General features: G+C 43.6%; 4 protein-coding genes, 1 long non-coding RNA gene and 1 other non-coding gene across 8 annotated transcripts in view; 5 read left to right on the top strand and 1 right to left on the bottom strand.

The window, feature by feature from the left end:
• rapgef1b (Rap guanine nucleotide exchange factor (GEF) 1b) overlaps positions 1 to 9494 on the top strand; it is a 75895-nt gene extending 66401 nt beyond the window's left edge. The window contains exons 12-27 of one of the 2 annotated variants that reach the window (XM_036976897.1): positions 1900 to 2061; positions 2605 to 2697; positions 3128 to 3210; positions 3523 to 3631; positions 4443 to 4518; positions 4904 to 4988; positions 5206 to 5298; positions 5681 to 5795; positions 6568 to 6638; positions 6767 to 6851; positions 6950 to 7044; positions 7229 to 7307; positions 7527 to 7628; positions 7787 to 7884; positions 8018 to 8146; positions 8510 to 9494. In XM_036976897.1, coding sequence (XP_036832792.1) covers positions 1900 to 2061; positions 2605 to 2697; positions 3128 to 3210; positions 3523 to 3631; positions 4443 to 4518; positions 4904 to 4988; positions 5206 to 5298; positions 5681 to 5795; positions 6568 to 6638; positions 6767 to 6851; positions 6950 to 7044; positions 7229 to 7307; positions 7527 to 7628; positions 7787 to 7884; positions 8018 to 8146; positions 8510 to 8660 — 1626 coding nt within the window. In that variant the 3' untranslated portion in view covers positions 8661 to 9494. The remainder of the gene's footprint in view (positions 1 to 1899; positions 2062 to 2604; positions 2698 to 3127; positions 3211 to 3522; positions 3632 to 4442; positions 4519 to 4903; positions 4989 to 5205; positions 5299 to 5680; positions 5796 to 6567; positions 6639 to 6766; positions 6852 to 6949; positions 7045 to 7228; positions 7308 to 7526; positions 7629 to 7786; positions 7885 to 8017; positions 8147 to 8509) is intronic. The other variant, XM_036976898.1, reaches the window with a different exon arrangement.
• A 3917-nt stretch (positions 9495 to 13411) lies between these two features.
• uck1 (uridine-cytidine kinase 1) overlaps positions 13412 to 27804 on the bottom strand; it is a 28297-nt gene continuing 13904 nt past the window's right edge. The window contains exons 1-7 of one of the 2 annotated variants that reach the window (XM_021601872.2): positions 19285 to 20291; positions 18222 to 18381; positions 17809 to 17905; positions 14397 to 14539; positions 14131 to 14225; positions 13882 to 13930; positions 13412 to 13805 (exon numbers count right to left, since the gene is read on the bottom strand). In XM_021601872.2, the coding sequence (XP_021457547.2) occupies positions 13615 to 13805; positions 13882 to 13930; positions 14131 to 14225; positions 14397 to 14539; positions 17809 to 17905; positions 18222 to 18381; positions 19285 to 19371 (822 nt within the window). In that variant the 5' untranslated portion in view covers positions 19372 to 20291 and the 3' untranslated portion in view covers positions 13412 to 13614. Of the gene's footprint in view, positions 13806 to 13881; positions 13931 to 14130; positions 14226 to 14396; positions 14540 to 17808; positions 17906 to 18221; positions 18382 to 19284; positions 20292 to 27804 lie in introns of those variants that run through there. The other variant, XM_036976892.1, reaches the window with a different exon arrangement.
• Positions 20905 to 23331, top strand: LOC110523287. Its single transcript, XR_005051662.1, has 3 exons — positions 20905 to 21394; positions 21620 to 21850; positions 23053 to 23331. It is a non-coding gene; the product is annotated as an uncharacterized LOC110523287 (transcript).
• Positions 23453 to 24240, top strand: LOC118964537 (the record flags this gene model as incomplete). Its single annotated transcript, XM_036976528.1, has 1 exon — positions 23453 to 24240. A coding segment is annotated over exon 1 (729 nt), but the record flags the coding sequence as incomplete, so codon positions are not given.
• On the top strand, positions 24427 to 25065 carry LOC118964536 (vicilin-like seed storage protein At2g18540). The gene has a single exon (XM_036976527.1). The coding sequence runs from the start codon at positions 24427 to 24429 to the stop codon at positions 24964 to 24966; it is 540 nt and encodes a 179-aa protein (XP_036832422.1). The 3' UTR covers positions 24967 to 25065.
• On the top strand, positions 25473 to 27424 carry LOC118936652. The gene is made up of 3 exons (XR_005051663.1): positions 25473 to 25657; positions 25883 to 26113; positions 27146 to 27424. It is a non-coding gene; the product is annotated as an uncharacterized LOC118936652 (long non-coding RNA).

Here is a 27804-nt window from a genome sequence, read left to right as displayed (position 1 = left end):
ATTCAATTGATTGGACATGATTTGGAAAGGCACACACCTGTCTACACAAGGTCCCACAATTGACAGTGCATGTCAGAACAAAAACCAAGCCATGAAGTTGAAGGAATTGTCTGTAGAGCTCCGAAACAGGATTGTGTCGAGGCACAGATCTGGAAAAGGGTACCAAAACATTTCTGCAGCATTGCAGGTTCCCAAGAACACCGTGGCTTCCATCATTCTTAAATGGAAGAAGTTTGGAACCACTAAGACTCTTCCTAGAGCTGGCTGCCCGGCCAAACTAAGCAGTTTGGGGGGGAAGAAGGACCTTGGTCAGTTGACCAAGAGTTGACCAAGAACCCAATGGTCACTCTGACAAAGCTCCAGAGTTCCTCTGTGGAGATGGGAGTACCTTCCAGAAGGACGACCAATCAGGCCTTTATGGTAGAGTGGCCAGACAGAAGCCACTCCTCAGTAAAAGGCACATGACAGCCTGCTTGGAGTTTGCCAAAAGGCACCTAAAGGACTCTCAGACCATGAAAAACAAGATTATCTGGTCTGATGAAACCAATATTTAACTCTTTGGCCTGAATGCCAGGTGTCACGTCTGGAGGAAACCTGGCATCATCCCTACGATGAAGCATGTTGGTGGCAGCATCATGCTGTGGGGACTGGGAGACTAGTCAGGATTGAGGGGAAAGATGACTGGAACAAAGTACAGAGAGATCCTTGATGAAAGCCTACTCCAGAGTACTCAGGACCTCAGACTGGGACGAAGGTTTACTTTCCTACAGGACAACAACCCTAAGCACACAGCCAAGACAACGCATGAGAGGCTTCAGGATAAGTCTCTGAATGTCCTTGAGTGGCCCAGCCAGAGCCTGGACTTGAAACCTCTCTGGAGAGACCTGAAAATAGCTGTGCAGCGACGCTCCCCATCCAATCTGACAGAGCTTGATAGGATCTGCAGAGAATAATGGGAGAATCTCCCAAAATACAGTTGTGCCAAGCTTGTAGCGTCATGTGTAGATTGACAGGATTTAAAAATATATATATTTTAGAATAAGGCTGTAACGTAACAAAATGTGGAAAATGTCAAGGGGTCTGTATACTTTCCGAATGCACTGCATTAGCCTTGTTGATGTTTTAAATGTTTAAGTTGAAATGTAGCTGGAATAGTGGAGGCAGTGCTCCTGTTGTCTGTGCTGCCTTCCGGTAACTCTGCTTCTAAATCAGTAGTTGTATAGTAAGAGTAAGCTGTTAATAAAACATGAACTTGCTTGACCATGCTGCAGGTGATATAACTGTTTGTTACATGCAGTATTTGCTTTGTGGACTTCACAGGACAGATGTTGCTCTACAGTTTTGTGATGAAACAAGCCAATGTGTAGTTGAATTTATTCTGCCACTGTCGTCTTTTTGTTGTCACGGCCTTATTGTTTACCACGGTGGCGTATGAACGAATGGGTTATAGAGCAAACAACGCAATTATCACATAGGTTGTAATATGGCTTTTCACTGGCTTGGCTTCCTCTCTGATCTGGCCCATATACCGCTACTGTACTTAACAGGGTTGGTAGACAGTGCACATCATGTTACAGCAGGTTACTAGCTTTCTGCTTCTCCTCCTCACAGGAATCTGCACACCTGGTCGCCATGACTACACAATCTCAGACAAACACACACTCTGATTCACACTTACACACATACAGTCACATGGAAGGCATGGAAAGATTGATATCAGTCCATTGCAGTACGTTGAACCATACATCCACTTTAGTCCAGGAGAGGAGGTGCTGATGGGGACTTTTTTTCTTTCTACTTTTCAGCTTTAATTCTGTCTGATTTATTTTCTCAACCTGTCATAACACTGTCCTTCTCTCCTGATTCCTGGTTTCCTTTCCTACTTCCTACCAATCGCAGAGTTCAGACCAGGTCGCCTTGAGCAATGCCACTATATTGGATGGCAGCAGGGGCGGGCCCAACGGTTCCCTGGCCAACTCATTGGGCTCTGTGGCCATCTCTCTTCTTCCTCCTGAGACCACTTCTCTTCTAACTGACTCTCTCCTCCGCACCTCGGCAGTGGTGAGCTGACAGACAGACAGACAGACAGACAGACAGACGATAACAGGGAGATATGTTTCAGTAATAAGGAGTCATTTTAAGGTGGATGCCCATCAGACAATAACATTGTTGGTGACTCATTGATTTCCAGGAACATTTATCTTGTCATACCAGTAATCACAAAGCATCTAAACTGTGGACCATAGTGAAAGATTTCCTCCTGTTTTGGTGATTCTTGACTACTGCTTATTGTATTATCTTGACTGATTGTAGTTGTGGATCTAAATGGAACCCATAGAACTTTTGACTGTGTTTCACCTGTTCACCGTCATGTGTAACAGACACACATTATACTGAAATACTGTACACTCATTAAACACTAATCATGTACACCAGTGCCACCTGGTGGCCAATTATTGACACATCCAACCATACAACTCGATGTAGAAGTGCTTCTCCATACCTCACCGTAGCCCTGAGTTTGCTGTCCCCACAGTATGTTCTATGCTAAATTATTCTGTGGCCGTCCCTCTCAATCATGGTGTCCCTCTTCTCTTCCCGTAGAGCGTCGACGAGGGTGGCGAGGGCGAGTATGTCAACCTGTACTCATCCAGCCAGGCCAATGGGGAGCTGGAGCTGCCTCCCTGCCTCCTCAGAGTAAGTAACTAATGCACTCAACCTAGTAGGATTGTCACGATACTACAATACTCGATTTTCCATGGCAAAAAAATGAAAGCACAAAGCAGACTAAACTCGTTGATCCTTTAAAAACCTGCTTTATGCCAAACGTCTTGTGCTAAAGCTTGGGAAAATAAACACGTGACTACGTAAGGCAGTTTAGGACTGTTTTCTTGAAGAAATTACAGCTCTAGGATCAGATTATTGCAACAATACTAACTGTAACCATTAAGGGGATGAGCAAATATATGTATCAGTGTTTAATGACAACTTCTACCTATTACATTAGGGGTAGCTAACTCCATTTCAACTCTTTTGATGGAGACAGCCTTTGTGTAAATTATGTGTTGGTGTTCCATGATTCCTGCTCCTCAACCTACCTTGACAGAGCTTACTCTGCCCCTCACAGCCAATCGTTGCTGACGATGTCATTCAAGACCCCGCCCCACAAATGCACTCCTCCAATAGCAAGGAGGCTCTGGACAAGGACAGGTATGGGATAAAGTGACCGTTCAGGTCACATTGCATAAACACTCCCTCTCCTCTCTTCAGGCGTCTTTACTTGATCTGGTGATCCTAGAAGGTAAAACAGCAATTGAATGAAATGGATACTGATTAATGACCAATGCTAGGTCTATGTAAGCATAGAGAGAGAATTACTAGAAAAAACTAAGCCCCTTCTGACCAGTGCAATTTGAATGGAACATTTATCATGGGTAACAATTTTATTCTAGGTAATCATTCGATGTCTATGTAAGTTTAGGTAAACAGACCTAATGGTGCTTCTATCGGTCTTTCTGTCAGCAGGAGGCAGAAGTCGACAGACTCAGTCCAGAGCGATGAGGAGGAAGTGGATGAGCTCTCTCTCATCGACCACAAAGAGATCATGTCCCGGATAACACTCAAACAGGAGGTAATGCTGCCCTCATTCATGACTGAACTAACATTATTACCCATGTCTATTGGCTAAGTAAGCATTGTCTCTAGAAAGCTTGTGGTTGTCTTTGGCTACAATTTCTTTAAATGCTATTTTGTTCATGTTACATACTGTATGTGAAACTCTGACATAAGAAACCTTCACACTGGTGATATTCACATTTCACTCACATTCCTTCTTTCTCCTAGTCTACTACTGACCTCTAGAGGAACTGCAGGGGATGTTTCTCCATTCAAATTCCCCTTCCTTTTTGGTGCAGTCTGACAGACGTGTCTGTGTGTCTGTGTGTCTGTGTGTGTGTGTGTGTGTGTGTGTGTGTGTGTGTGTGTGTCCATTCTGCAAGGTCAGAAAGAGAGAGAGAGGGAGGTCTGGTTAAACAACAAAGGACAATTGTAGTATTGTTGGGGATCTGTCTGCTTGTGTGATCAGTGTATGTCCTGCGTATAGCAGCCCTCTCTCTCTCCCCCCTACTCTCTCATTCTCGCTCTCTCGTCAGTGGAGCTGGTGCAGGGCTTTGAGGGAGAGAGAGCATGGATAGAGAGGAGAGAGCCGCATTTTGGACTAGACTGCATTCCTGCCTTAATCCTCATAAAATCTCTCCCTAACCCTCTTTCTCTATCTCTCCATCTGCCTCGCTCTCCTCTCTCCCCTCTCCTTTCTCTATCTGCCTCATCCCTCTCTATCGATCTGCCTTGCCTCCCTCCTGTCTCTCTCTCTCTCTAGCTGCTCTCTTTTTCTCCATCTATTCATCTCTCCCTTCATCTCTCTCGTTCTCTCTTTCTCTCAGAATGACGATGGACCTGATGTGCGTGCTGGATCAGGGGATATTCTGTTAGTCCACGCCACAGAGACAGACCGCAAAGGTAGGTAGCATTTACCACCGTTCGACATCAGCCCCTATTAAAATGTGTGTTACTGTGGTTCTGGGTCAGTGGCACAGTGTGTTTGTGTGTGTGTCGTAGATGTCGTTCAAACCAGAGGGATCTGATCACGCTTTTTGTCTGTTAAATTGGTCTACAGTGAAATGTTAAGTTGTAGAATAGCTACAGTATGTCTTGACTTACAGCATGTCTTGACCAGCTTATTTCTCTGAATATCAGAGGTTACCAGACGTGTCCCATCAATTCATGTCATCCATGTTCTCTAAAGTTGAGATGATCCATTGTTAGTTGTCAACCCCAGATGATTTGGGGTGGACTTTTAAAGGGGTGGACTAAAGGGGTGGTGTTCTCCTCTGCTCCCTTCCAGATCTGGTGTTGTACTGTGAGGTCTTCCTGACCACATACAGGACCTTCATCAGCCCAGAGGACCTCATTAAGAAGCTCCACTACAGATATCCTTTTTTGGTCGCCACCAGCTAGAATGTTGTGTGTTGGAATACTAACAACTGAATGGATTTGGCTTGTGGTGATGAGATAAATACAGAAAAGGTGTGTAGGTAAACGTGATTGTGTCCCTACTATGTTGACACCTAAAGTGACTTCTGTGAATGTGGGACGTAATACTTGAGAGTGCAGGTCATTTCAGTGTTCTCCTTGACCATGGACCACATACACCAGGTTCTGTCACAGTCCAGACACGTTTAAGAAGCGGGTTAGCAAGAACACCTTCTTTGTGCTCGTTAGACTGGTGGACGAACTGTGGTGAGTATGGATGGACATATTCTATAGAATCTATACAGTACCTTACTCAGACTCTCAGTACAGCCACATATTATATACAGTACCTTACTCAGACTCTCAGTACAGCCACATATTATATACAGTACCTTACTCAGACTGTCAGTGCAGCCACATATTATATACAGTACCTTACTCAGACTGTCAGTACAGCCGCAGAAGTGGCTTTTCACTGTTTAAGCTCCAATCCTTCTAGGCAGTAGATAGCCCTGGGGATCCAACAGAATAGAAATTACTTCCAAAGAGTGTGTTGGAAGCAGACAACCCTCAATGTTAACTTACCTTTCAGTGTTAAGTGAATGAACTTCTCCTCCCTTTAATGTTCTCCCCTCCCCCTTTCCATCAGTCTGGTGGAGTTAACAGAGGACATCCTGAAGCAGCTGATGGACCTGGTGTTCAGGCTGGTGTGTAACGGCGAGCTGAGCCTGGCCCGCGTGCTCCGCAAGAACATCCTGGACAAGGTCTGTCCAACACCACTACCTTCCCCTCAATACCTTCACCTCCCTCAACACCTTCACCTCAACACTCTTAGCAGTTGATGTTATTCTTTAATAACACAGACCCCAATGCAAATCAGGGGGAGGAAAATAGGTTTATTCAAAGAGGATAATGTTATGCTGAGAGGTAGATAGTCATTCCTTCCCTGTCCTCAGTGATTCTCTCCACAGAACAAAGGGACAGGATGTACTTTATAGCCCAGCCCTAGCCTGTGATTGACCAATTAGAATTCCTTGCAATACAACTGGGCCGATGGACAAATAACAAGTGTCCTATTTCAGGTTGGACCAATGAGAACGTGCCACACGTAGCTATGAGTTCAGGACTGACATTCCTAACAGGCGTTGACCTGAAAACCAACTATTTCCATTGATAATTCCCTATTGACGTCAGTACCCTATTGACGTCAGTACCCTATTGACGTCAGTACCCTATTGACGTCAGTACCCTATTGACTTTTAGCACTCTTGACCTCTCGTCTTCTGCGTTGTGTATTTACCTTCAACATATTCTTACAACACCGTCAACACCCTCACCTACCTCAACAGCTTCACCTCAACACCTTCACCTCAACACCTTCCCCTTCAACACCTTCACATTGTGTTGCACTTAATAAAAGTGCTGTGGTGTATAGATCTATTGTTAATGTCAATTAGACTATTCAGGAAACGCTCTCATTCTGCAGTAGCTTGTGATTGGTATGTCTGTAAATGAATTGTTGTTATTGTTTTGAAGGTGGAGCAGAAGAAGCTGCTGCGCTGCACCAACTCCCTCAAGCCGCTGGCCGCCCGGGGCGTGTCCGCCAGGTAGGCGTCAACAAGGGGTTAAGGGTCAGGAGACAATGGGAGGGGCTATGACAACCTCTTCTTGCATTTGTTTGTTCCCATCCTTGTTTACTTTCTGTCATTAAGTGGTTTTGTGTGTGTGACCACAGGCCCGGAACGCTGCATGACTTCCGCAGCCATGAAATCGCAGATCAGCTCACGCTCCTGGATGCAGAACTTTTCTACAACATCGAGGTACCAGAGAGCCCTCTACTGTCCTTGTTTTGCTTCCAATTCTGATTGTGCTACAGTGATCTAACCCTATATCTCTCCCTCTTCCTCTGTCTGCTCAGATTCCTGAGGTGTTGCTTTGGGCCAAGGAACAGAACGAAGAAAAGAGTCCCAATCTGACTCAGTTCACAGAGCACTTTAACAATATGAGCTACTGGTGAGAGCTGGACCTGAGCCTATACTTACAGGCTGTCTATGCATTACATAACTCCCACCAGATAGACCTATTCACTCCTAAGTCACCTAGCTTTGCAATGGCTGTTCAACACCTCAAAATGGCAAAAGAAATTACACAGTCTCACTTTCTCTCTCACAGAACACTGTTTGTGTTTGTCCTCTAGGGTGCGCTCTCTAATCATTCAGCAGGAGAAAGGCCAGGACAGAGAGAAGCTGCTCCTCAAGTTCATTAAGATCATGAAGGTGACCAACCTCAACAGTCATACAACCACAGCTCTTCCTGTTAACTAAATATATATATTTATTTTTAACCTTTATTTAACTAGGCAAGTCAGTTAAGAACAAATTCTTATTTACAATGACGGCCTACCCCGACCAAACCCTAATATAACTTACTATACCTAGTTAATGACTAACTCTCTGGACAACTGTTCTTATCCTATTTCTCCTCTTCTTATGTAGCACTTAAGAAAGTTGAACAATTTCAACTCGTACTTGGCAATACTGTCTGCCCTGGACTCAGCCCCCATCCGCAGACTGGAGTGGCAGAAACAGACATCAGAGGTGATTCAAACAGCAGTGTATTAAGTCTAACATACAGATATGTGATATAGGTATAGTAGATATCCACACTCAAATGTATTGTATTTGTATTTCTATGGCATCTCTTTTTAATATACTATGGGTATAACACATTGTGACACGCTGTTGGTCTCTCCCAGGGATTGGAGGAATACTGCACTTTGATTGACAGCTCGTCGTCTTTCCGAGTGTACCGGGCAGCTCTGGCCGACGTGGAGCCTCCATGCATCCCATACCTGTAAGTCTGTGTATATGTACACCTGAGCTGGGTGATTTTTCATCACATTGGGTTTTAGTCTACTCTTCATAGGACTGTCTGTCTTTATCGCTATATCTCTCCTCTCTAAACTCATCCTCCTCTCTTCTCCCAGCGGTCTAATCCTGCAGGACCTGACCTTCGTCCACCTGGGGAACCCTGATCTCATCGATGGGAAGGTCAACTTCTCTAAGCGCTGGCAGCAGTTCAACATCTTGGACAGCATGAGGCGCTTCCAGCAAGTGTGAGTAGAAAGGTCATCCCAGGAGAAAAGCATCCACAAATCTCCAAACAGATAAATATGGTCTATTTCAGGGATGGGCAATTGGCAGTGCCCCCCCCCCCCTTTTGTAGGCTTGCTGAGCCACTGTGGCTCCTTTTTTGTGGCACCCATCAGTTGCCTTCCTTGGTCTATTTCATGTCAATCAATAAGACTACAATAGTCATCCCACGTGAGGTAAGCAGTGAACCAAATCTTATATAAAAACCTTAATATTAACCCCAATACAACAGAAGGTGGACCATTTCCAGTGTTCATATTTATATCACTTATCCATCAGCATCTAGTTGATCAACTTGTTATGTCTGTCTTTCCGACCCACCCCAGGCATTATGAGCTGAAGCGCAACGACGACATTGTGTGCTTCTTCAACGACTTCAGCGACCACCTGGCCGAGGAGGCGCTGTGGGAGCTCTCACTGAAGATCAAGCCTCGAAACATCACCCGGAGGCGGACAGAGCGCGAAGAGAAGACCTAGGGGGTGTAGGGGCACGGCGTGGTGCCCAAACCCGGGAACAGGTCCCGCCAAGGGACCTCCACTGTGTTACAGACACTAACTCCACTTTACTATGGACAGACATTCAGACAGACAGACGGACGGGATAGATGGATGGATGGACACAATCAGTTGGACCTAACTAACTTGGGAAGAGTGACTGACTAGGGCCGGACCAGAGCACATACAGTAGGTTGGAGGAAAAGACTGGTTTAAAATGACTCTGCACTGCTCTGCTACACTGGGATATTATGGGGGTTTTATGATTGACACTGCTGTTGGCAGGGGAGAAACTCCTAGCCAATGGGAAGAGAGAGAAAGACTTGTATAAGAGACGTCATGTGAGGAGGATGTGGAGATACCGCTCCCCGTCCTCTCCCATTTTAGTGTGTAAGTGTGAGGTGAATGCTCCTCTACACCCTGATACCAACACCCTATTCCCTTTTCTTCCTCCCTAAATAGTGTGTGGCACCATTGGGTCAGCCCCTACTGCCCCCCTCCCCTGACTTAACTTCCCTCCAACATTGAAGGAAGATCAAGTTCCTTGTATCCATGTATCCATGGAATCCTCAGTATTCTGGACTGCAGTCTAGGAAATGGGAATTTGAGGGTTAGTAGAGGTGGACTGGACTTGTAGCAAGAGTGTATTTGGGATATTGTGTATTATTGTTATTATTATTAATCATGTATGGTTGTGATGTATTATACAGTGCTCCTTTTGTTCTTAAAAAGGATGTTTATTATGCTATTAAGAGAAGCGCTCAGCTTCTACCCAAGTGCCATAATAATGTGCACTCTAAAAAGCAACGCAACAAACGCAACAAAAAAAAGACCCAAAAAGAGAATGACTAAAGATGCTGTGATCTATGTATGTCATATTGTCAATCATTGTGTGCCATGTTTGAGTGAGAGAACTGCCAGTAGTGTGTGTGTGTGTGTGTGTGATCTGTGTTTGTCTGTCCATTGTGTGCTGTAGTTCTTCATTCTGATTCCTTTGGAATAATCCTGTCATCCTCATCACACTATGCAATAAAACTGCTCAGTTTCTATGCATCACTGTGTATCACCATCTTAAGAGGTTTGACAGACTATGCTGCTTATATGATCCTTATGGGAAAAATCCCAACAAGATAGACGCTCTTAACTTTGACTTTTGCATGATCATGCATTGATATCAATGGAAGTCTTGTTGCGCTTGCAAGTTAGGATTCAGCCCCAACTGGTCATTCTGGTTAGACAACCACAAGCCACTGATAGTGAAGGTAATATATTTAATATTTCTTAAATATCATGGTCATCATTGGAAAATGCTTTACAAAATAAAGGCAAGTTAAGGCATGAATTTACCTTGGCATTGAGGAATGATCCAACAAATATACAGTTCATGAAGCAAAGTCTAAAGAATACTTAAAATGTGATACATATTGTATGAAATCCTTCATTTGTCTAATATTATGTATCAAGCATCTTGATACATGTTGCATTTATATATTTGTTCAGTATGAAACAAAGACAGTGAATCATGGTAGTACATGAAGTCTACTGCATTACTAGTTGTTGGCTGTGAAAGCCCAACAGGTAAAACATTATGTGCAAAGCCAAAATCAAAACAGACATTAACCTGAAACTAACATTATAAGGACAGCTTTCCTTCCTTCATCTCACCCTCACTCCTATTTCAGCCACAGAGGTAGTCAAGCCACCGCAGGGAAAAATGTCACATAGAAGACCAGAGTGATTAAAAAGTGGAAGAGTTGTATTGTGTACCTGTGGTTGCTCTGTTTCAATGGTATCTATTTCAGTAATATACTAATGAATCATTACTGATGTGTCAGACTCATTTTCCTCCAGACTTCCCTATCTGACTGGATGCTCTGCAGTCTGCAGGTGACAAGGGTGAGTTAAGGGCATTAAGGGCAGGCTAGTCTCCCCATCTCTCTCCCAGACCATGTCAGTAAAAGCATCAATGCTCAAATCCAACACACTATATATATATATATATATATATTCACACATAATACATAAATATACACACAGTGCCTTCAGAAAGTATTCACACCCCTTGACTTTTTCCACATTGTTAAAGCATGTGTCAAACTCATTCCACGGAGGGCTGTGTCTGCGGGGTTTTGCTCCTCCCTTGTACTTGATTGATGAAAGAAGATCACTGATTAGTAAGGAACTCCCCTCACCTGGTTGTCTTAACTGAAAGGAGAAACAAAAAAACAGCAGACACTAGGTCCTCCATGAAATGAGTTTGACACCCCTATGTTACAGCCTAAATTTAAAATTGTCACTGGCCTACACACAATAGAATACCCCATAATGTCAAAGGTATATCACCTGTTCAATCAAAGTATTCATCCCTTTTGTTATGGCAACCCTAAATAAGTTCAGGAGTAAAAATGTACTTATATGTTGCATGGATTCACTGTGTGCAATAAGTGTCTAGCATGATTTTTTTAATGACTACCTCTCTGTACCCCACACATACAATTACCACAGACCAAGGATGTTTTCCAATGCCTTGCAAAGGAGGGCACCTATTGGTAGATGGGTAAATATTTTAAATGCAGACATGAAATATCATTTTGAGCATGGTGAAGTTATTAATTACACTGGATGGTGTACCAATACACAGTCACCACAAAGATACAGGCGTCGTTCCTAACTAAGTAGGCAGAGAGGAAGGAAACCGCTCAGTGATTTCACCCGGTTAGTATTGTGAAGTAACTAATGTTGATCCATCCTCAGTTCTGCTTTCACAGCCATTGGCTGGTGACTTTAAAACAGGAAAGTAAAACTGCGGCAAACAAATGAACTTGGTCTTGAATACAAAACATCATGTTTGGGGTAAATCCAACACAGCACATCACTCGGTACCTCTATTCATACACTGAACAAAAACAAACGCAACATGTAAAGTGTTGGTCCCATGTTTCATGAGCTGAAATAAAAGATCTCAATGTGGTGCACAAATTTGTTTAAATCACTTTTAGTAAACATTTCTCCTTTGCCAAGATAATCCATCCACCTGTCAAGAAGCTGATTTAATGGCATGATCATTACACAGGTGCACCTTGTGCTGGGGATAATAAAAGGCCACTCTAAAATGTGGTTTGGTCACAAAACAATTCCACAGATGTCTCAAGTTGAGGGAGAGTGCAATTGGCATGCTGACTGCAGGAATGTCCAACAGAGCTGTTGCCAGAGAATTTAATGTTCATACTTCTACCATAAGAGTGGTTTCCTGACGTCAACATTGTGAACAGAGTGCCCCATGGTGGCAGTGGGGATATCGAATGGGCAGGCATAACCTACAGACAAACACAATTGCATTTTATCGATGGCAATTGGAATGCAGAGATACCGTGATGAGATCTTAAGGCCCGTTGTCATGCCATTCATCCGTCGCCATCACATTTCAGCATGATAATGCATGGCCCTATGTCGCAAGGATCTGTACATAATTCCTGGAAGCTGAAAATGTCCCAGTTCTTCCATGGCCTGCATACTCACCAGACATGTCACCCATTGAGCATGTTTCAGATGCTCTGGATCGAAGTGTACGACAACGTGTTCCTGCCCCCACCAATATCCAGCAACTTCGCACAGCCATTGAGGAGTGGCACAAAATTCCATAGGCCACAATCAATAGCCAACTCTATTCAAAGGAGATGTGTCACGCTGCATGAGGCAAATGGTCACACCTGACACTGACTGGTTTTCTGATCTACACCGCTACCTTTTTTTTTAGGTATCTATGACCAACAGATGCATATCTGTATTCCCAGTTGTGAAATCCATAGATGACGGCCTAATGAATTTATTTCAAGTGACTGATTTCCTTATATGAACTGTAAATCCGTCATCTTTAAAATTGTTGCAAGTTACGTTTATTTTTGTTCAGTAAATTTTCAAGCATATTGTGGCTGAATTATGTTATGGGTATGCTTGTCATTGGCAAGGACTAGGGATTTTTTTTAGGACAAAATAGAAACTGAATAGAGCTAAGCAGACAAAATCCTAGAGGAAAACCTGTTTTAGTCTGCTTTCCAACAGATACCGGGAGACAAATTCACCTTTCAGCAGGACAATAACTTTAAACAAGGCTAAATATTCACTAGAGTTGCTTACCAAAATGATATTGAATGTTCCTGAGTAGCCTAGTTATATTTGACTTAAATTGCTTAAATCTATGGCAAGATTTAAATTAATACTTATGTAAATGAGATTTCTGTATTTCATTTTCAATACACTTGTAAAAATGTCTAAACATGTTTTCACTGTGTCCTTTTGGGGTGTTGTGTGTAGAATTGAATACATTTTGAATTCAGGCTAACAACATATGTGGAATAAATCAAGGGGTGTGAATACTTTCTGTATATACACTGAGTGTACAAAACATTAAGAACACCTGCTCTTTAAATGACACTGACCAGGTGAATACTATGATCCATTATTGATGTCACTTGTTAAATCCACTTCAAATCAGGGTAGATGAAGGAGAGAAGACAGGTTAAAGAAGGATTTAAGCCTTGAGGCAGATTGTGTTTGTGTGCCATCAGAGGGTGAATGGGCAAGACAAAATATTTAAGTGCCTCTGAACGGGGTATGGTAGTAGGTGCCGGCCTCACTGGTTTAAGTGTGTCAAGAACTGCCACGCTGCTGGGTTTTTCAAGCTCAACAGTTCCCCGTGTGTGTCAAGAATGGTCCACCACCCAAAGGACATCCAGCCAACTTGGCACAACTGTGGGAAGCATTGGAGTCAACATGGGCCAGCATCCCTGTGGAATGCTTACAACACCTTGTAGAGCCCATGCTCCAACGAATTGAGGCTGTTCTGATGGCAAAAGGGGGTGCAACTCAATATTAGGAAAGTGTATATAGAAGTAGACTGTCAGTCAGAGTAAACACACACACAGAGATGGCTGCCTCAGTGGGGGCGACTGCTCGGCTCCAGTAGGACCCTCTTCCCTAGGGGAAGGTTGGTTGTGGCGTTGTCCAGGTCCCCCTGCTCCGAGAAGGCCCGCTTGAAACCACGGCTGTGCCCGTTCACCACTCCTCCATGCTGCCACTTACAGAGGTCCTCATTCAGGATGTGCTGCACGATGAGGTTGATGGCCACTGAGAATGAGAGGAAGATTAATAAGAGCGAGGGATATGGAGTCAGTCTCTAGGCTTCATCAGTGATATAACTTACCCATGTTGTCAACTCCTCTAGGAATAATTACATCTGCATATTTCTTGGTCTGGGGAAAAATAACTCAATGTAAATTTGGTAGCTAATGCTTTCAAAAGACTGCAATTAGAACAGAATATACATTTTTCACAAATTAGTCACGATGTTAAGTGTCATATTTTAAGTGTCCAGAATTAGCCCTATTAATAAAGAATGAAAGTGTCCATCATCGGTCTATGGTATTGGTGTGTGGCTCTGCTGGACATTTACAGGTAAACAGAACTCCTCGAAGGCTGGCTTGACAAACGTAGTGTACTGGTTAAGGATCTGCTCCAGGTCTCTGTCCCTCTTCATGTCCCGCAGAACTGCAGGTCAAAATCACAACCAGGTCAAGACCAAGACAACAACCACAACCAGGTCAGGATCAAGACAAATGTGGCAATTCAGTATATACATCAAATATGCTAGAGAAAAATGTGTCTATGCATAGTTGGTGCATCCCCTTGTTAAGAGTTAGTTGTGTTGGTCAGTAGTACCTCTGTGGGAAAGCCTGACATCAGAGTCAGTGTCCACAAAGAGCTTCATGTGAAACATGTCCCTCACTTCCTGAGAGTAGAATACCAGAATGCCCTCAAACAGAACCACGTCAGCCGGGTACACCATGATCCTGTCCGGCAGCCTGGAACACACACATTAAGCACCAAATGTATAGTACACAGAGGTATTCTATAGACAGACTAATTTTCACCTGAATGCATGATTGGCATGTGTTAGTTCATCTGCAAATGCAATGACATGTTTAAGGCTGCACACATCAGGACGATGAACGGCTGTCTGCGGTTAGTTCACAGCCTTGAGCCAAATAAGCCAGAGTAGTAGGGTGCTCTTCCCCAGCGAAAACTATAGTGAAGCTTAAGAAATACAAAGAGGCCTCCCGAGTGGCGCTAGAGGCATCACTAGACCCAGGTTCCATCCTGGACTGTATCACAACCTGTACGTGATCAGGAGTCCCATAGGGTGAGCTCAATTGGCCCAGCGTCCTCTGGGTTAGGGGAGGGGTTTGCCGGGGGAGCTTTATTTGACTCATCGCGCTCTAGCGACTCCTTGTGGCAGGCCGGGCGCCTGCGGTATGACCTCGGTAGTCAGGTGAACGGTGTTTCCGGTTTAAGCGGGGGGTGTTAAGAAACACGGTTTGGCGGGCCATGTTTCGGAGCCCATTGGAGAGTAACAGCGATGAGACAAGATTGAAATTGATTAGAAAAGGAGGAAAAAAAGACTAATAAAAGAAATACAAATAGCTTGAGTCTAGTCTGGGCAGTGCGTAAAGTGGGGCTGACCCCATTTAGTCGACTTGTTGATTGTTTGGTTGATTGGCTGTATTTTTTTTGTAGAGCAGTGGCAAATATGTAAAACAAATGTATGGCACACGACACCTGTCTGATACACGCCTGTCTCAGTGGACTAATCCATGGCACACGACACCTGTCTGATACACGCCTGTCTCAGTGGACTAATCCATGGCACACGACGCCTGTCTCAGTGGACTAATCCATGGCACACGACACCTGTCTGATACACGCCTGTCTCAGTGGACTAATCCATGGCACACGACACCTGTCTGATACACGCCTGTCTCAGTGGACTAATCCATGGCACACGACACCTGTCTGATACACGCCTGTCTCAGTGGACTAATCCATGGCACACGACACCTGTCTGATACACGCCTGTCTCAGTGGACTAATCCATGGCACACGACACCTGTCTGATACACGCCTGTCTCAGTGGACTAATCCATGGCACACGACACCTGTCTGATACACGCCTGTCTCAGTGGACTAATCCATGGCACACGACACCTGTCTGATACACGCCTGTCTCAGTGGACTAATCCATGGCACACGACACCTGTCTGATACACGCCTGTCTCAGTGGACTAATCCATGGCACACGACACCTGTCTGATACACGCCTGTCTCAGTGGACTAATCCATGGCACACGACACCTGTCTGATACACGCCTGTCTCAGTGGACTAATCCATGGCACACGACACCTGTCTGATACACGCCTGTCTCAGTGGACTAATCCATGGCACACGACACCTGTCTGATACACGCCTGTCTCAGTGGACTAATCCATGGCACACGACACCTGTCTGATACACGCCTGTCTCAGTGGACTAATCCATGGCACACGACACCTGTCTGATACACGCCTGTCTCAGTGGACTAATCCATGGCACACGACACCTGTCTGATACACGCCTGTCTCAGTGGACTAATCCATGGCACACGACACCTGTCTGATACACGCCTGTCTCAGTGGACTAATCCATGGCACACGACACCTGTCTGATACAAGCCTGTCTCAGTGGACTAATCCATGGCACACGACACCTGTCTGATACACGCCTGTCTCAGTGGACTAATCCATGGCACACGACACCTGTCTGATACACGCCTGTCTCAGTGGACTAATCCATGGCACACGACACCTGTCTGATACACGCCTGTCTCAGTGGACTAATCCATGGCACACGACACCTGTCTGATACACGCCTGTCTCAGTGGACTAATCCATTGGAGACCACAGGGATGGCACACCAGTATCACCAGTAGTACATTTACCGTTAAATCCCATAATTTTGAATTATGTTTGTTTTCGGTAGTTTCTGTGAAAGCCGTTTTTATTTTAATGCATTCAATATATTATTATTACAGTGTTAGCGTTGTCATTGTAGGAGTGGACACGTTGTTTGCAGAGTGTACAACCTAGGTTTATTTCTGAGTTGTCAATAAATGTATTGTCTTTTGTTTGGAGTGCTCCTGTCAATCTTGAGTGCACCTGGTAACTCATAGAAGTAGGCCTAGGCTACCTGGCCTGCACGCAAATGTAGACCTATAAATGTGCCTATTTAGGGATCAGATACTATTTCTGATTGTCTTAACTCACCATCACTGTGGAGCTTCTCATAGTAATTTTTTCTTCACCTCAAACAGAATGTAAATTAATTCTGTTTTTACATCCATTGAGAACCACTCGGCATGAAAGGCAAAAGAAAATGTAATCCTCTGATCGGTGGAAACGTCACAATATAGGCCTGCCTGATTATTTCTCATCCCCTGCGCAAAATAGCCTACAGTCTACATATAGTTTACTTTATTCAAACACACACCCCCTATCTAAGGAAAAATACACTTTTCAAAATATCGATCAACTGATTGGTCGAAAGAACAGACTCTCGGTCGACCAAGATTTGTTTTACTCTGGAACTGCACCTAGTGTGCAGCGTGTCAGAAAACATGTAAGAGATTGCAGCAGACAACTCAGAGGCACTCTGTAGCAGGAGTGTATTCATTAGTCTGATTCCATTGCAAAACATTTGGTCTTTTGCCAAACATTTTGCAACGGTAACCGTTTACTTTAGGGACCAAACGGAAGTACACAGACTAAACAAAAAGGGGAAAGACCTATATGAATTAAATTGTTTTCACTGCACAAAGTTTTCCATTTGGAGTAAACGCTATTCATTAGTCTGATTTCATTGGATTAGTCCATATATAAAAATGTATAGCACACGACACCTGTCTGATACACGCCTGTCTCAGTGGACTAATCCATTGGAGACCACAGGGATGGCACACCAGTATCACCAGTAGTACATTTATTGTTAATTCCCATAATTTCGAATTACAAATGTTTGTTTTCGGTAGTTTCTGTTAAAGCTGTTTTTATGTTATGTTTATGTTTTTATATTAAAACGTTTTTCATTGGATTAGTCCATTGCAATCAGACTAATAAATACACCTAGTTATTTTGGTTTTTCTTTTCAGTCATCTATCTGGGCTCTGTAGAATGTGGGCATTTTTTATCCCGTCTGTCTGAATTCAAGAATGGGATTTCTAACTCTGTTACACTGGGTCTGGATGGAATGTTTCCTTCTCACCTGGAATGCGTGACAAAGTCATATGTCGGCACCTCCACCACACTCCCCTCCACAATATCCTTCAGGGTTTGGTACATCAACTCGTTGTCAAAAGCGTCTGTAATAAACATTTCAAGGTTATTAGCTCAATTACACTGTTCGGCCAGAACATTAGCCATTTATAATTCTAGCTAAGATTAATTAAACACCATGATGAACTAAATCCACGTTATCTAAGTGATAAGTGACTGATGGAGAGCTTATGTTATTACAACGATCATACTTATATTATTACAATATTCATACAGGCCTGTAGGTCATTTTACATTTAAGTTTTAGTCATTTAGCAGACGCGCTTATCAAGAACGACTTACAGGAGCAATTCAGGGATTCGAACCAGCGACCTTAACAGCTAAGCTACCTGCCACCCCTACCTGGGTGGTCAAAGTTGTACTGGCCCTTGAGTGCCTTGGCCTTCTGGTCAAGTGTCAAGACTCTGTAGAAACTGTCTTGGCTGACGATAGCAACTTTCCTCTGATGATGGTCCACCTTGTTCTGGCCCAGTAACTCCATGATTTTGGCACATACGGTAGACTAAAAAACAGACAGGTTTATTATTTCCTAGATTATCACAATTTACCTAAAAATCTATCACGTAGAAAGGGGTTGTGTATTTCAAGTTGTGAGTTGAGTAAAGTTCCCATGAATTGTGTGTAATATGCCATGTGAAAGACCTGTTACATGCAGTTGGCACATTTCAAAATAATCTCAGACAGAAAACAAGACACTAGTTGAATTGGTGGCAAGAGACATCCTGACACCCCCATCTCACATCACATCAAGAGTTATCCTATTCCTGCATGACAACCAAGCTAAGAGGGCGCAATCATTCTAACTAGTTAGCTGCATACCATTAGCTAGCTAACATCTTATTGCCTTAAATTAATGAAAATAGACGTTTGTGAATTATTAGGCCAAAGAAAAAAATATATACAAATTGTTAACACTTTGGTAAAGGGGCGTGTCTGCTCTCAGTTCGCGGGGAAACGAAAGCTAACGTTTGCGACTGTAATGTTACTGATTGTTGACACGACCTAACGTTAAAGGCGTTTGATGGTCAATTTGTTATCTGCAATGGCCGTGCAGCATTTACGGTGATATGGCCTTTACAGAAGTCAAGGCATTCATTATTCTTGCGCTTCGCGGAGCAGAGCTGATGTGAAGAAGTTAAAGTGAGTTTGTGTTTACACAGGACCTTCCGCCCTCAATAATGTCAACGCGGAGCAATACTACTCCCGCAGCATTATTACAACATTTGAGAGACGCAAAGCGATGCGGTACAGAGCTCAATTTGGCCTCTACCTGCCTCCAGAGGCTCCGCGATGGCGTCACACCATCAATACGGCGCCCCCGAACACATTTTTGGATCAAGCATAAACTGTCTCTTACTAACCCATACAGCTAGATACGGTACACTAGTTATTATTAGTTACCTACCTTGCCACTGGCAGTTCCTCCGCTAACACCAATCAGAAACGGACGGTGTCTTGGACGCTCCATCTCGAATGGTCTGATAGCAGTCATATCGGGTCGATTAACAGCAGGCTTATCGTCGCTTGTTTAGAAAGCTTCCTTGTTCTTGAAAGTTCTATGGCATCCCACCAATTGGTGTATTGCTGTACGGGGACTTCTTCTTTGATATTATGGCGGTCAGCAAAAACAAATTATATTGGTGCATGCCGCCACCTACTGTTTTGGCTGTATATCTGGCCAAACAATTAACAAAATAAAACTGAACAAAAACAAAAAACTCGATGTACTCCTTTATTCGATTCAACTGCCAACGCCCATCCCTACAGGCACTGGGGCCAGAGAAAAAAAAGAGCATCTTCGGACAGTATTCTTTGCACTGAGCAGTGTAGACCTTGAAACCCAAAAACCTTTCATCCGCAGATACTATTATGTCCAGTTTCTTAGTTCGTTTGTGCATTACAATTAATCACATGCCCGAATAACACCATATAATCCACCTTCTTCACAATCAGCCTATCAGTTTCCCTCGACTGTTGAACAATACTGAATCTCCCCAGTCCACCTGCTTTACAAAACAATCTGTTCACATTCAAATGTGCGAGAACATGGACATCACTTCCTTCAGAAAAATAATGTTTGTAAAAACATCAAAATTAGGATACTTATTTTGAAACTCATTAAATAAGTGTGTAAAAAAATCTGTAATGTTGCAATTATACATTCAATTGGCCACCATGTCGTTTTTGTAATAATGCTCTATTGCATAGGCCTACTGGTTCTCTGAAGCATGCAGGAGAGGACTACAATGATTGCACGAGTGCGTATAAAAGAAAGTGGTCTTTTCGGGCCCAAATACACACAGGAGACCCCTCAGGAAATACAAACAATTATATATATTTATATGAAATAAATACAATTTATATGAAATAAAAACAATCATAATATGCATCAAAGTCCATGCTTGTAAAGGGATGTACAATGATGATTATCAACCACTCAACAGTTGTTCAAGTGTTGATTTTCTACATGTATTGTAGTACAGCTTCTAAAGAACCCCTGTTTTCAGGGAGGGTACAACAAGAGTTACCTTGGAATCTACATTGAAATTACAATGTGTACATTTTTTAAACTTATGAATGCATTTCTTTCTTGCTGTCCCAGGATTTTCATTTAGCAAAAAATATGTAATATCAACGCAAAACTGATCATATTGTATAGTACACTACGTAGATAATAGAATGCCATTGTAGGACACAGACCCTAGAGACATCCTGGCTATCAGAGGACACCCACTCATGATGCATCATGGACAGTAGCTGTGAAGTGATAAACATAGTAAAAACCACACTGTAGCAATGTGTATGAGCTTACTAGTACTAAATATACTGTATTTCAAACATAGAAGTGGATTAATTGGTTAATAGGCCTATGTGGCTCTGGTGAGTTGTTGTCTGTCAGGGTGGGTGTGGCTTCCCATGGCACCACATTATATCACAATTGTGATGTCATAAATGATTGTATTCTGATGATGACAGCCTAAATGGTTTGCCAAAGCGTTACTGTCACATTACGGCAACACAGTTCAATTCAAGGTCAAAATCATTGCTATATTTTGGATGGTTATTTTGGTGGTAAGTAGTTGTGACCACTTGTGATTTAGTGTGAAAAGGCCTACTTTGTGGCACAATTTAATTTAGATGATTTGAATAATATAATAATATTTTTAAGCCATATTGTATCTTTTTCAGGATTACTGTAATTGAAGGAACTATGGGAAAGTTCTCCTTTCCAAGGCTCATCATAAGAATGGTTAGAATCTCTTTTCTCTCACCACCCCCATAGTCAAAACTCCAGTGATTTAAAATCATCACTTTGACATATGAGCTTTTCTAAGATTGAAAATAACAAGCTTGTATCATGATAACCTCATTTCTGACTGCATGTTTGTCATCATTTTCATTTCTAGCCATGGGCAAATCGGACTGCACAGGATGATTTCTGCACAGGAACTAGTGAACTCCACAGGCCCAGAACACACCAGCCTCACAACTCCTCACAACTCCCCAGCCTTAATGTAAGTCCCATCTGCAGGCTAAATCTACGACCCACTAAAGTGGTCCAGACTAATCATGTATGGCCAATCAGTGTAAACTTTGTACAAACTACGGATTGATCTAGTGTCAACATTATACCTTATTGATATTCTATATCAATGAAATACAATGGAAGGCACATAATAATCCAATGAGTAAAATAAAATATACCATGTTCTATTCTCAATATCCCTACTGCCCCAAAGGTGTGTAGGCAGGACAAGGAGAACACCGATTCAATCCAGAAGAAGAGGAAAAAGAAGAGGCTAAATGAGAAGGGAACCCAGGTTGAACTAGGCATGCGGGAGGATATCCATGACCTTGACCTCGCCCATTGGAGATTGGCTAGAGAGACATGGAGAACTGAGCGAGGAAACATGAGGGAGATTAAGGCGCTGTATGGAGAAATATTTAGGCTGCACCAACTCTTGGAGGAGGTAACAAGAGCCATTTTCTTTAATCAGACTTTCATATAAGTAGATATACTGTAGTTGCTTTAGATGTTCCCAATCCTGATACACAGAAATGAGATCTAAATAGATAGAATAGTGAAATAAGAAGGCAAGAAAAAGAACTGCACACTGGAAGTATTCTGAGGAAGGTCTGCATTCTGCACTGGTAGTATTCTGAGGAAGGTCTGCATTCTGCACTGGTAGTATTCTGAGGAAGGTCTGCATTCTGCACTGGTAGTATTCTGAGGAAGGTCTGCATTCTGCACTGGTAGTATTCTGAGGAAGGTCTGCATTCTGCACTGGTAGTATTCTGAGGAAGGTCTGCATTCTGCACTGGTAGTATTCTGAGGAAGGTCTGCATTCTGCACTGGTAGTATTCTGAGGAAGGTCTGCATTCTGCACTGGAAGTATTCTGAGGAAGGTCTGCATTCTGCACTGGTAGTATTCTGAGGAAGGTCTGCATTCTGCACTGGTAGTATTCTGAGGAAGGTCTGCATTCTGCACTGGTAGTATTCTGAGGAAGGTCTGCATTCTGCACTGGTAGTATTCTGAGGAAGGTCTGAATTCTGCACTGGTAGTATTCTGAGGAAGGTCTGCATTCTGCACTGGTAGTATTCTGAGGAAGGTCTGCATTCTGCACTGGTAGTATTCTGAGGAAGGTCTGAATTCTGCACTGGTAGTATTCCTAGGAAGGTCTGCATTCTGCACTGGTAGTATTATTAAGAAGGTCTGCATTCTGCACTGGTAGTATTCTCAGGAAGGTCTGAATTCTGCACTGGTAGTATTATTAAGAAGGTCTGCATTCTGCACTGGTAGTATTATTAAGAAGTTCTGAATTCTGCACTGGTAGTATTCTTAAGAAGGTCAGAATTCTGCACTGGTAGTATTCTTAAGAAGGTCAGAATTCTGCACTGGTAGTATTCTGAGGAAGGTCTGTGTTCTGCACTGGTAGTATTTTTGGGAAGGTCTGCATTCTTATAATAAAGTTGAAAAGGAATGGAAGAATTTCTAAATTGGAATGATTCCAAAAGTGTGGACCTTCCCATTTTCCTAAGAGGCTAATATACAGTAATAAAACGTGTTTTCTCTATGATATTTATTACCCATACACATGTAATTGTTTTAAGATAGTAATAACAATAACCATCAAGCTATTAAGTAATAAAAGTGTGTCTGTCATCATACAGATTGGGGTGGATAAAGGGGTGATCAAGCAGCGCTCCACCTCCTCCATTATTTGTCCCGTCTCCCCGACACTGCCAGCTTTCCCCTGGTACAACCACCACAGGTACCTCGCCAACAGCCAATCGGAGCCTGACCAGCATGCTGCCGGCACCCAGAAGGACCCACCTAAGAAACACTCAATCTTTCCCCCTCTGGACACACAGAGCTGCACCTCCCCTGATAAATGGCCTCATTCTCCGTCCAAGACGTCATACCCACACACTTCACACCGATTTGCTGTCCCATCCCACCTCCTGGCTCCCGGCCCTCCTGCCCGGATGAGACAGACCCATCCGCAGGTCCACCCCAGGTCCCCATTGACTGGCCAGGCAAAGGTCAAGGATGAGGTTAAGAGGCCAGAGACTGCATCGTCTGAGGAATTGTCTGAGGAAGTTCAACGGAGAGGAGCAGAAATTGCAAGCATGTATAAAGCACAGCTGAAAGAGAGGATGGCCCAAAAGAGAAAGGAAGAGATTCTGAAGAAAATGGCAAACAACGATGACAAGAACGATGACACTGAGGCCTCCTGCTCCTCTGCAGTAAAACGATCTAATACCCCTGCCACAGCCCCCGAGCGCCCGGCCAGCCCAGAGGCCACGCCAGTGGCCGCCCGAGAAGACACTCAGGGGGACACCCAGCAGGACCTGGCAGAGGTTGTGAATGTGCTCAAGAGGCAATCATCTGATCTATACCTGCCTGACGACGTTTGTGAGGAGTCACTCACATGGAAATCCATTTACGAGGAGCTGTGCCCGCTCGCTCACAGAGTGAACACAGAAGCTGACTACATCAAGGCGCTTCGCGTCATCACTGAGAATGCTGTGACTCCCTCGTGCTCGTCTGAGGATGATGTGTCTCAGAGTGTGAGTGAGGACACAAGTCAGGAGGGGAGTAGTAAAAGTGAGGAGAGCATGAGTGGACAACAGCAGAAATGTCTACACAGGGATCCTTATGGTAAGAGGGACAGGAAGGAGATTGATAGTGGTAAAATGGAAGGGAGATTTGCAACCGCCAATGCAATGTGTATGATGGCGAGCCGAGGGATAGAAGAACTTAATGCCATGAGCTACGCAGACAGGATCAAATATTTCAAGTATGAGGCTAAGATTGAAAGGAGGAAGGAAAAAGCCAGGGACGAAGAGCTCAAAAAGTGGGAAAAGAGACAGAAGAAATTGAATGAGGAGGAAAGGAAAAGGACAGAAAATATGGAAAAAAACAAGTTAGAGGAGCAGAGGAAAAGGGAGAAGGCAGAGATGAAACTAAAGATCGAACATGAGAAAAAGAGACAAGAGCAAGAGAAAAAGATGGAGAAACAGAGGGCAGAGGAAGAGAAAAAGATGGAGAAACAGAGGGCAGAGAAGTTGAAAAAGATGGAGAAACAGAGGATGGAGGAGGAGAGGGACAGGGAAAAGGAGAGAATGAAGGTGTTGGAGATGCAGCAAAAGGCACGAGAGAAAGAAGAGAAGAGGAGGAAAGAGGAACAGAAAAGGAGATTGAAGATACAACAGGAACAAGAGAAGGAGGAACAGAAAAGGCAGACAAGGATACGGGACGAGGATAAGAAGAGAGCAGAGTTTCAAAGAATAAAAGATCACGAGGCCAGGTTCAAGATGGAGATGGAGAAACTGTATGAGAGAGAAGAGAGGAATGCACAGATTGAAAGAGAAAAGAGGCGTGCGCTGTGTCAGAAAAAAGGACAGACACAGAGAGCAAAACAGGTGGTGGCATACGAGGTCACAGCGTCTACATCTGACGCCTCTGTGCGGAGGGAAGAGAGGGAGCAGCGTCCAGAGACCGCTCACGCACAGTCTGCAAAGAGGAGAACAAGGAAGAAGCAGAAGAAAGCGGCGGACGAGGCATCGACAACTTTTCAGTAGATGACAAAAGAAAGGGAGCAGACAAAAGAAGAAATGTACAAGTCAATGCTCCTAGGTATGTTGATAGATGTAAATAAACAAGAGTTTTTTTTAAGAGAAAAAACAAACAAAAAAATGAGAAAATAAGTAAAAGGAGGAACAAATTATAAGGAAGCCAGACATGAGGGTGAAGAGGAGGAAACATGAGAGAGGAGGAAGAGAGACCAGAGTGGTTTATCAGGAGGGAAGTAGGAGATATAGAATTCAAGTTCTGATGGACAGAATCAGGAAGGACCATGGGATAAAAGGTCAAGTTAAAGTTGCTTTGGCTTCCTTTTGTCCTCTTTCTAAGCCTGTTCAAGTCTGAGATAGATGAAAAGAGCAGCCAAAGAAACATCTGTTGAAGCATCAATTGGAAAGGATGGGAGGGTTGGAGGAGGAGCACAGCTGAATGACTTCATTAGGTAAGTGTTTACTATCAAAGCCTGTTCTCTGTAGACAACTGTATTAGTTGCTTTCTAAGCTTTCTAAGATTGAAAATAACAAGCTTGTATCATGATAACCTCATTTCTGACTGCATGTTTGTCATCATTTTCATTTCTAGCCATGGGCAAATCGGACTGCACAGGATGATTTCTGCACAGGAACTAGTGAACTCCACAGGCCCAGAACACACCAGCCTCACAACTCCTCACAACTCCCCAGCCTTAATGTAAGTCCCATCTGCAGGCTAAATCTACGACCCACTAAAGTGGTCCAGACTAATCATGTATGGCCAATCAGTGTAAACTTTGTACAAACTACGGATTGATCTAGTGTCAACATTATACCTTATTGATATTCTATATCAATGAAATACAATGGAAGGCACATAATAATCCAATGAGTAAAATAAAATATACCATGTTCTATTCTCAATATCCCTACTGCCCCAAAGGTGTGTAGGCAGGACAAGGAGAACACCGATTCAATCCAGAAGAAGAGGAAAAAGAAGAGGCTAAATGAGAAGGGAACCCAGGTTGAACTAGGCATGCGGGAGGATATCCATGACCTTGACCTCGCCCATTGGAGATTGGCTAGAGAGACATGGAGAACTGAGCGAGGAAACATGAGGGAGATTAAGGCGCTGTATGGAGAAATATTTAGGCTGCACCAACTCTTGGAGGAGGTAACAAGAGCCATTTTCTTTAATCAGACTTTCATATAAGTAGATATACTGTAGTTGCTTTAGATGTTCCCAATCCTGATACACAGAAATGAGATCTAAATAGATAGAATAGTGAAATAAGAAGGCAAGAAAAAGAACTGCACACTGGAAGTATTCTGAGGAAGGTCTGCATTCTGCACTGGTAGTATTCTGAGGAAGGTCTGCATTCTGCACTGGTAGTATTCTGAGGAAGGTCTGCATTCTGCACTGGAAGTATTCTGAGGAAGGTCTGCATTCTGCACTGGTAGTATTCTGAGGAAGGTCTGCATTCTGCACTGGTAGTATTCTGAGGAAGGTCTGCATTCTGCACTGGTAGTATTCTGAGGAAGGTCTGCATTCTGCACTGGTAGTATTCTGAGGAAGGTCTGAATTCTGCACTGGTAGTATTCTGAGGAAGGTCTGCATTCTGCACTGGTAGTATTCTGAGGAAGGTCTGCATTCTGCACTGGTAGTATTCTGAGGAAGGTCTGAATTCTGCACTGGTAGTATTCCTAGGAAGGTCTGCATTCTGCACTGGTAGTATTATTAAGAAGGTCTGCATTCTGCACTGGTAGTATTCTCAGGAAGGTCTGAATTCTGCACTGGTAGTATTATTAAGAAGGTCTGCATTCTGCACTGGTAGTATTATTAAGAAGTTCTGAATTCTGCACTGGTAGTATTCTTAAGAAGGTCAGAATTCTGCACTGGTAGTATTCTTAAGAAGGTCAGAATTCTGCACTGGTAGTATTCTGAGGAAGGTCTGTGTTCTGCACTGGTAGTATTTTTGGGAAGGTCTGCATTCTTATAATAAAGTTGAAAAGGAATGGAAGAATTTCTAAATTGGAATGATTCCAAAAGTGTGGACCTTCCCATTTTCCTAAGAGGCTAATATACAGTAATAAAACGTGTTTTCTCTATGATATTTATTACCCATACACATGTAATTGTTTTAAGATAGTAATAACAATAACCATCAAGCTATTAAGTAATAAAAGTGTGTCTGTCATCATACAGATTGGGGTGGATAAAGGGGTGATCAAGCAGCGCTCCACCTCCTCCATTATTTGTCCCGTCTCCCCGACACTGCCAGCTTTCCCCTGGTACAACCACCACAGGTACCTCGCCAACAGCCAATCGGAGCCTGACCAGCATGCTGCCGGCACCCAGAAGGACCCACCTAAGAAACACTCAATCTTTCCCCCTCTGGACACACAGAGCTGCACCTCCCCTGATAAATGGCCTCATTCTCCGTCCAAGACGTCATACCCACACACTTCACACCGATTTGCTGTCCCATCCCACCTCCTGGCTCCCGGCCCTCCTGCCCGGATGAGACAGACCCATCCGCAGGTCCACCCCAGGTCCCCATTGACTGGCCAGGCAAAGGTCAAGGATGAGGTTAAGAGGCCAGAGACTGCATCGTCTGAGGAATTGTCTGAGGAAGTTCAACGGAGAGGAGCAGAAATTGCAAGCATGTATAAAGCACAGCTGAAAGAGAGGATGGCCCAAAAGAGAAAGGAAGAGATTCTGAAGAAAATGGCAAACAACGATGACAAGAACGATGACACTGAGGCCTCCTGCTCCTCTGCAGTAAAACGATCTAATACCCCTGCCACAGCCCCCGAGCGCCCGGCCAGCCCAGAGGCCACGCCAGTGGCCGCCCGAGAAGACAC

Source organism: Oncorhynchus mykiss, chromosome 5 (assembly GCF_013265735.2).
Source record: "Oncorhynchus mykiss isolate Arlee chromosome 5, USDA_OmykA_1.1, whole genome shotgun sequence".
NCBI classification, from domain to species: domain Eukaryota; kingdom Metazoa; phylum Chordata; class Actinopteri; order Salmoniformes; family Salmonidae; genus Oncorhynchus; species Oncorhynchus mykiss.
This window is presented reverse-complemented; position numbering and strand designations above follow the sequence as displayed.

Coding starts and splice junctions, on each gene's coding strand:
- LOC118964536 (XM_036976527.1), top strand. CDS start 24,427: ATGGAGAAACAGAGGGCAGAGAAGTTGAAAAAGATGGAGAAACAGAGG.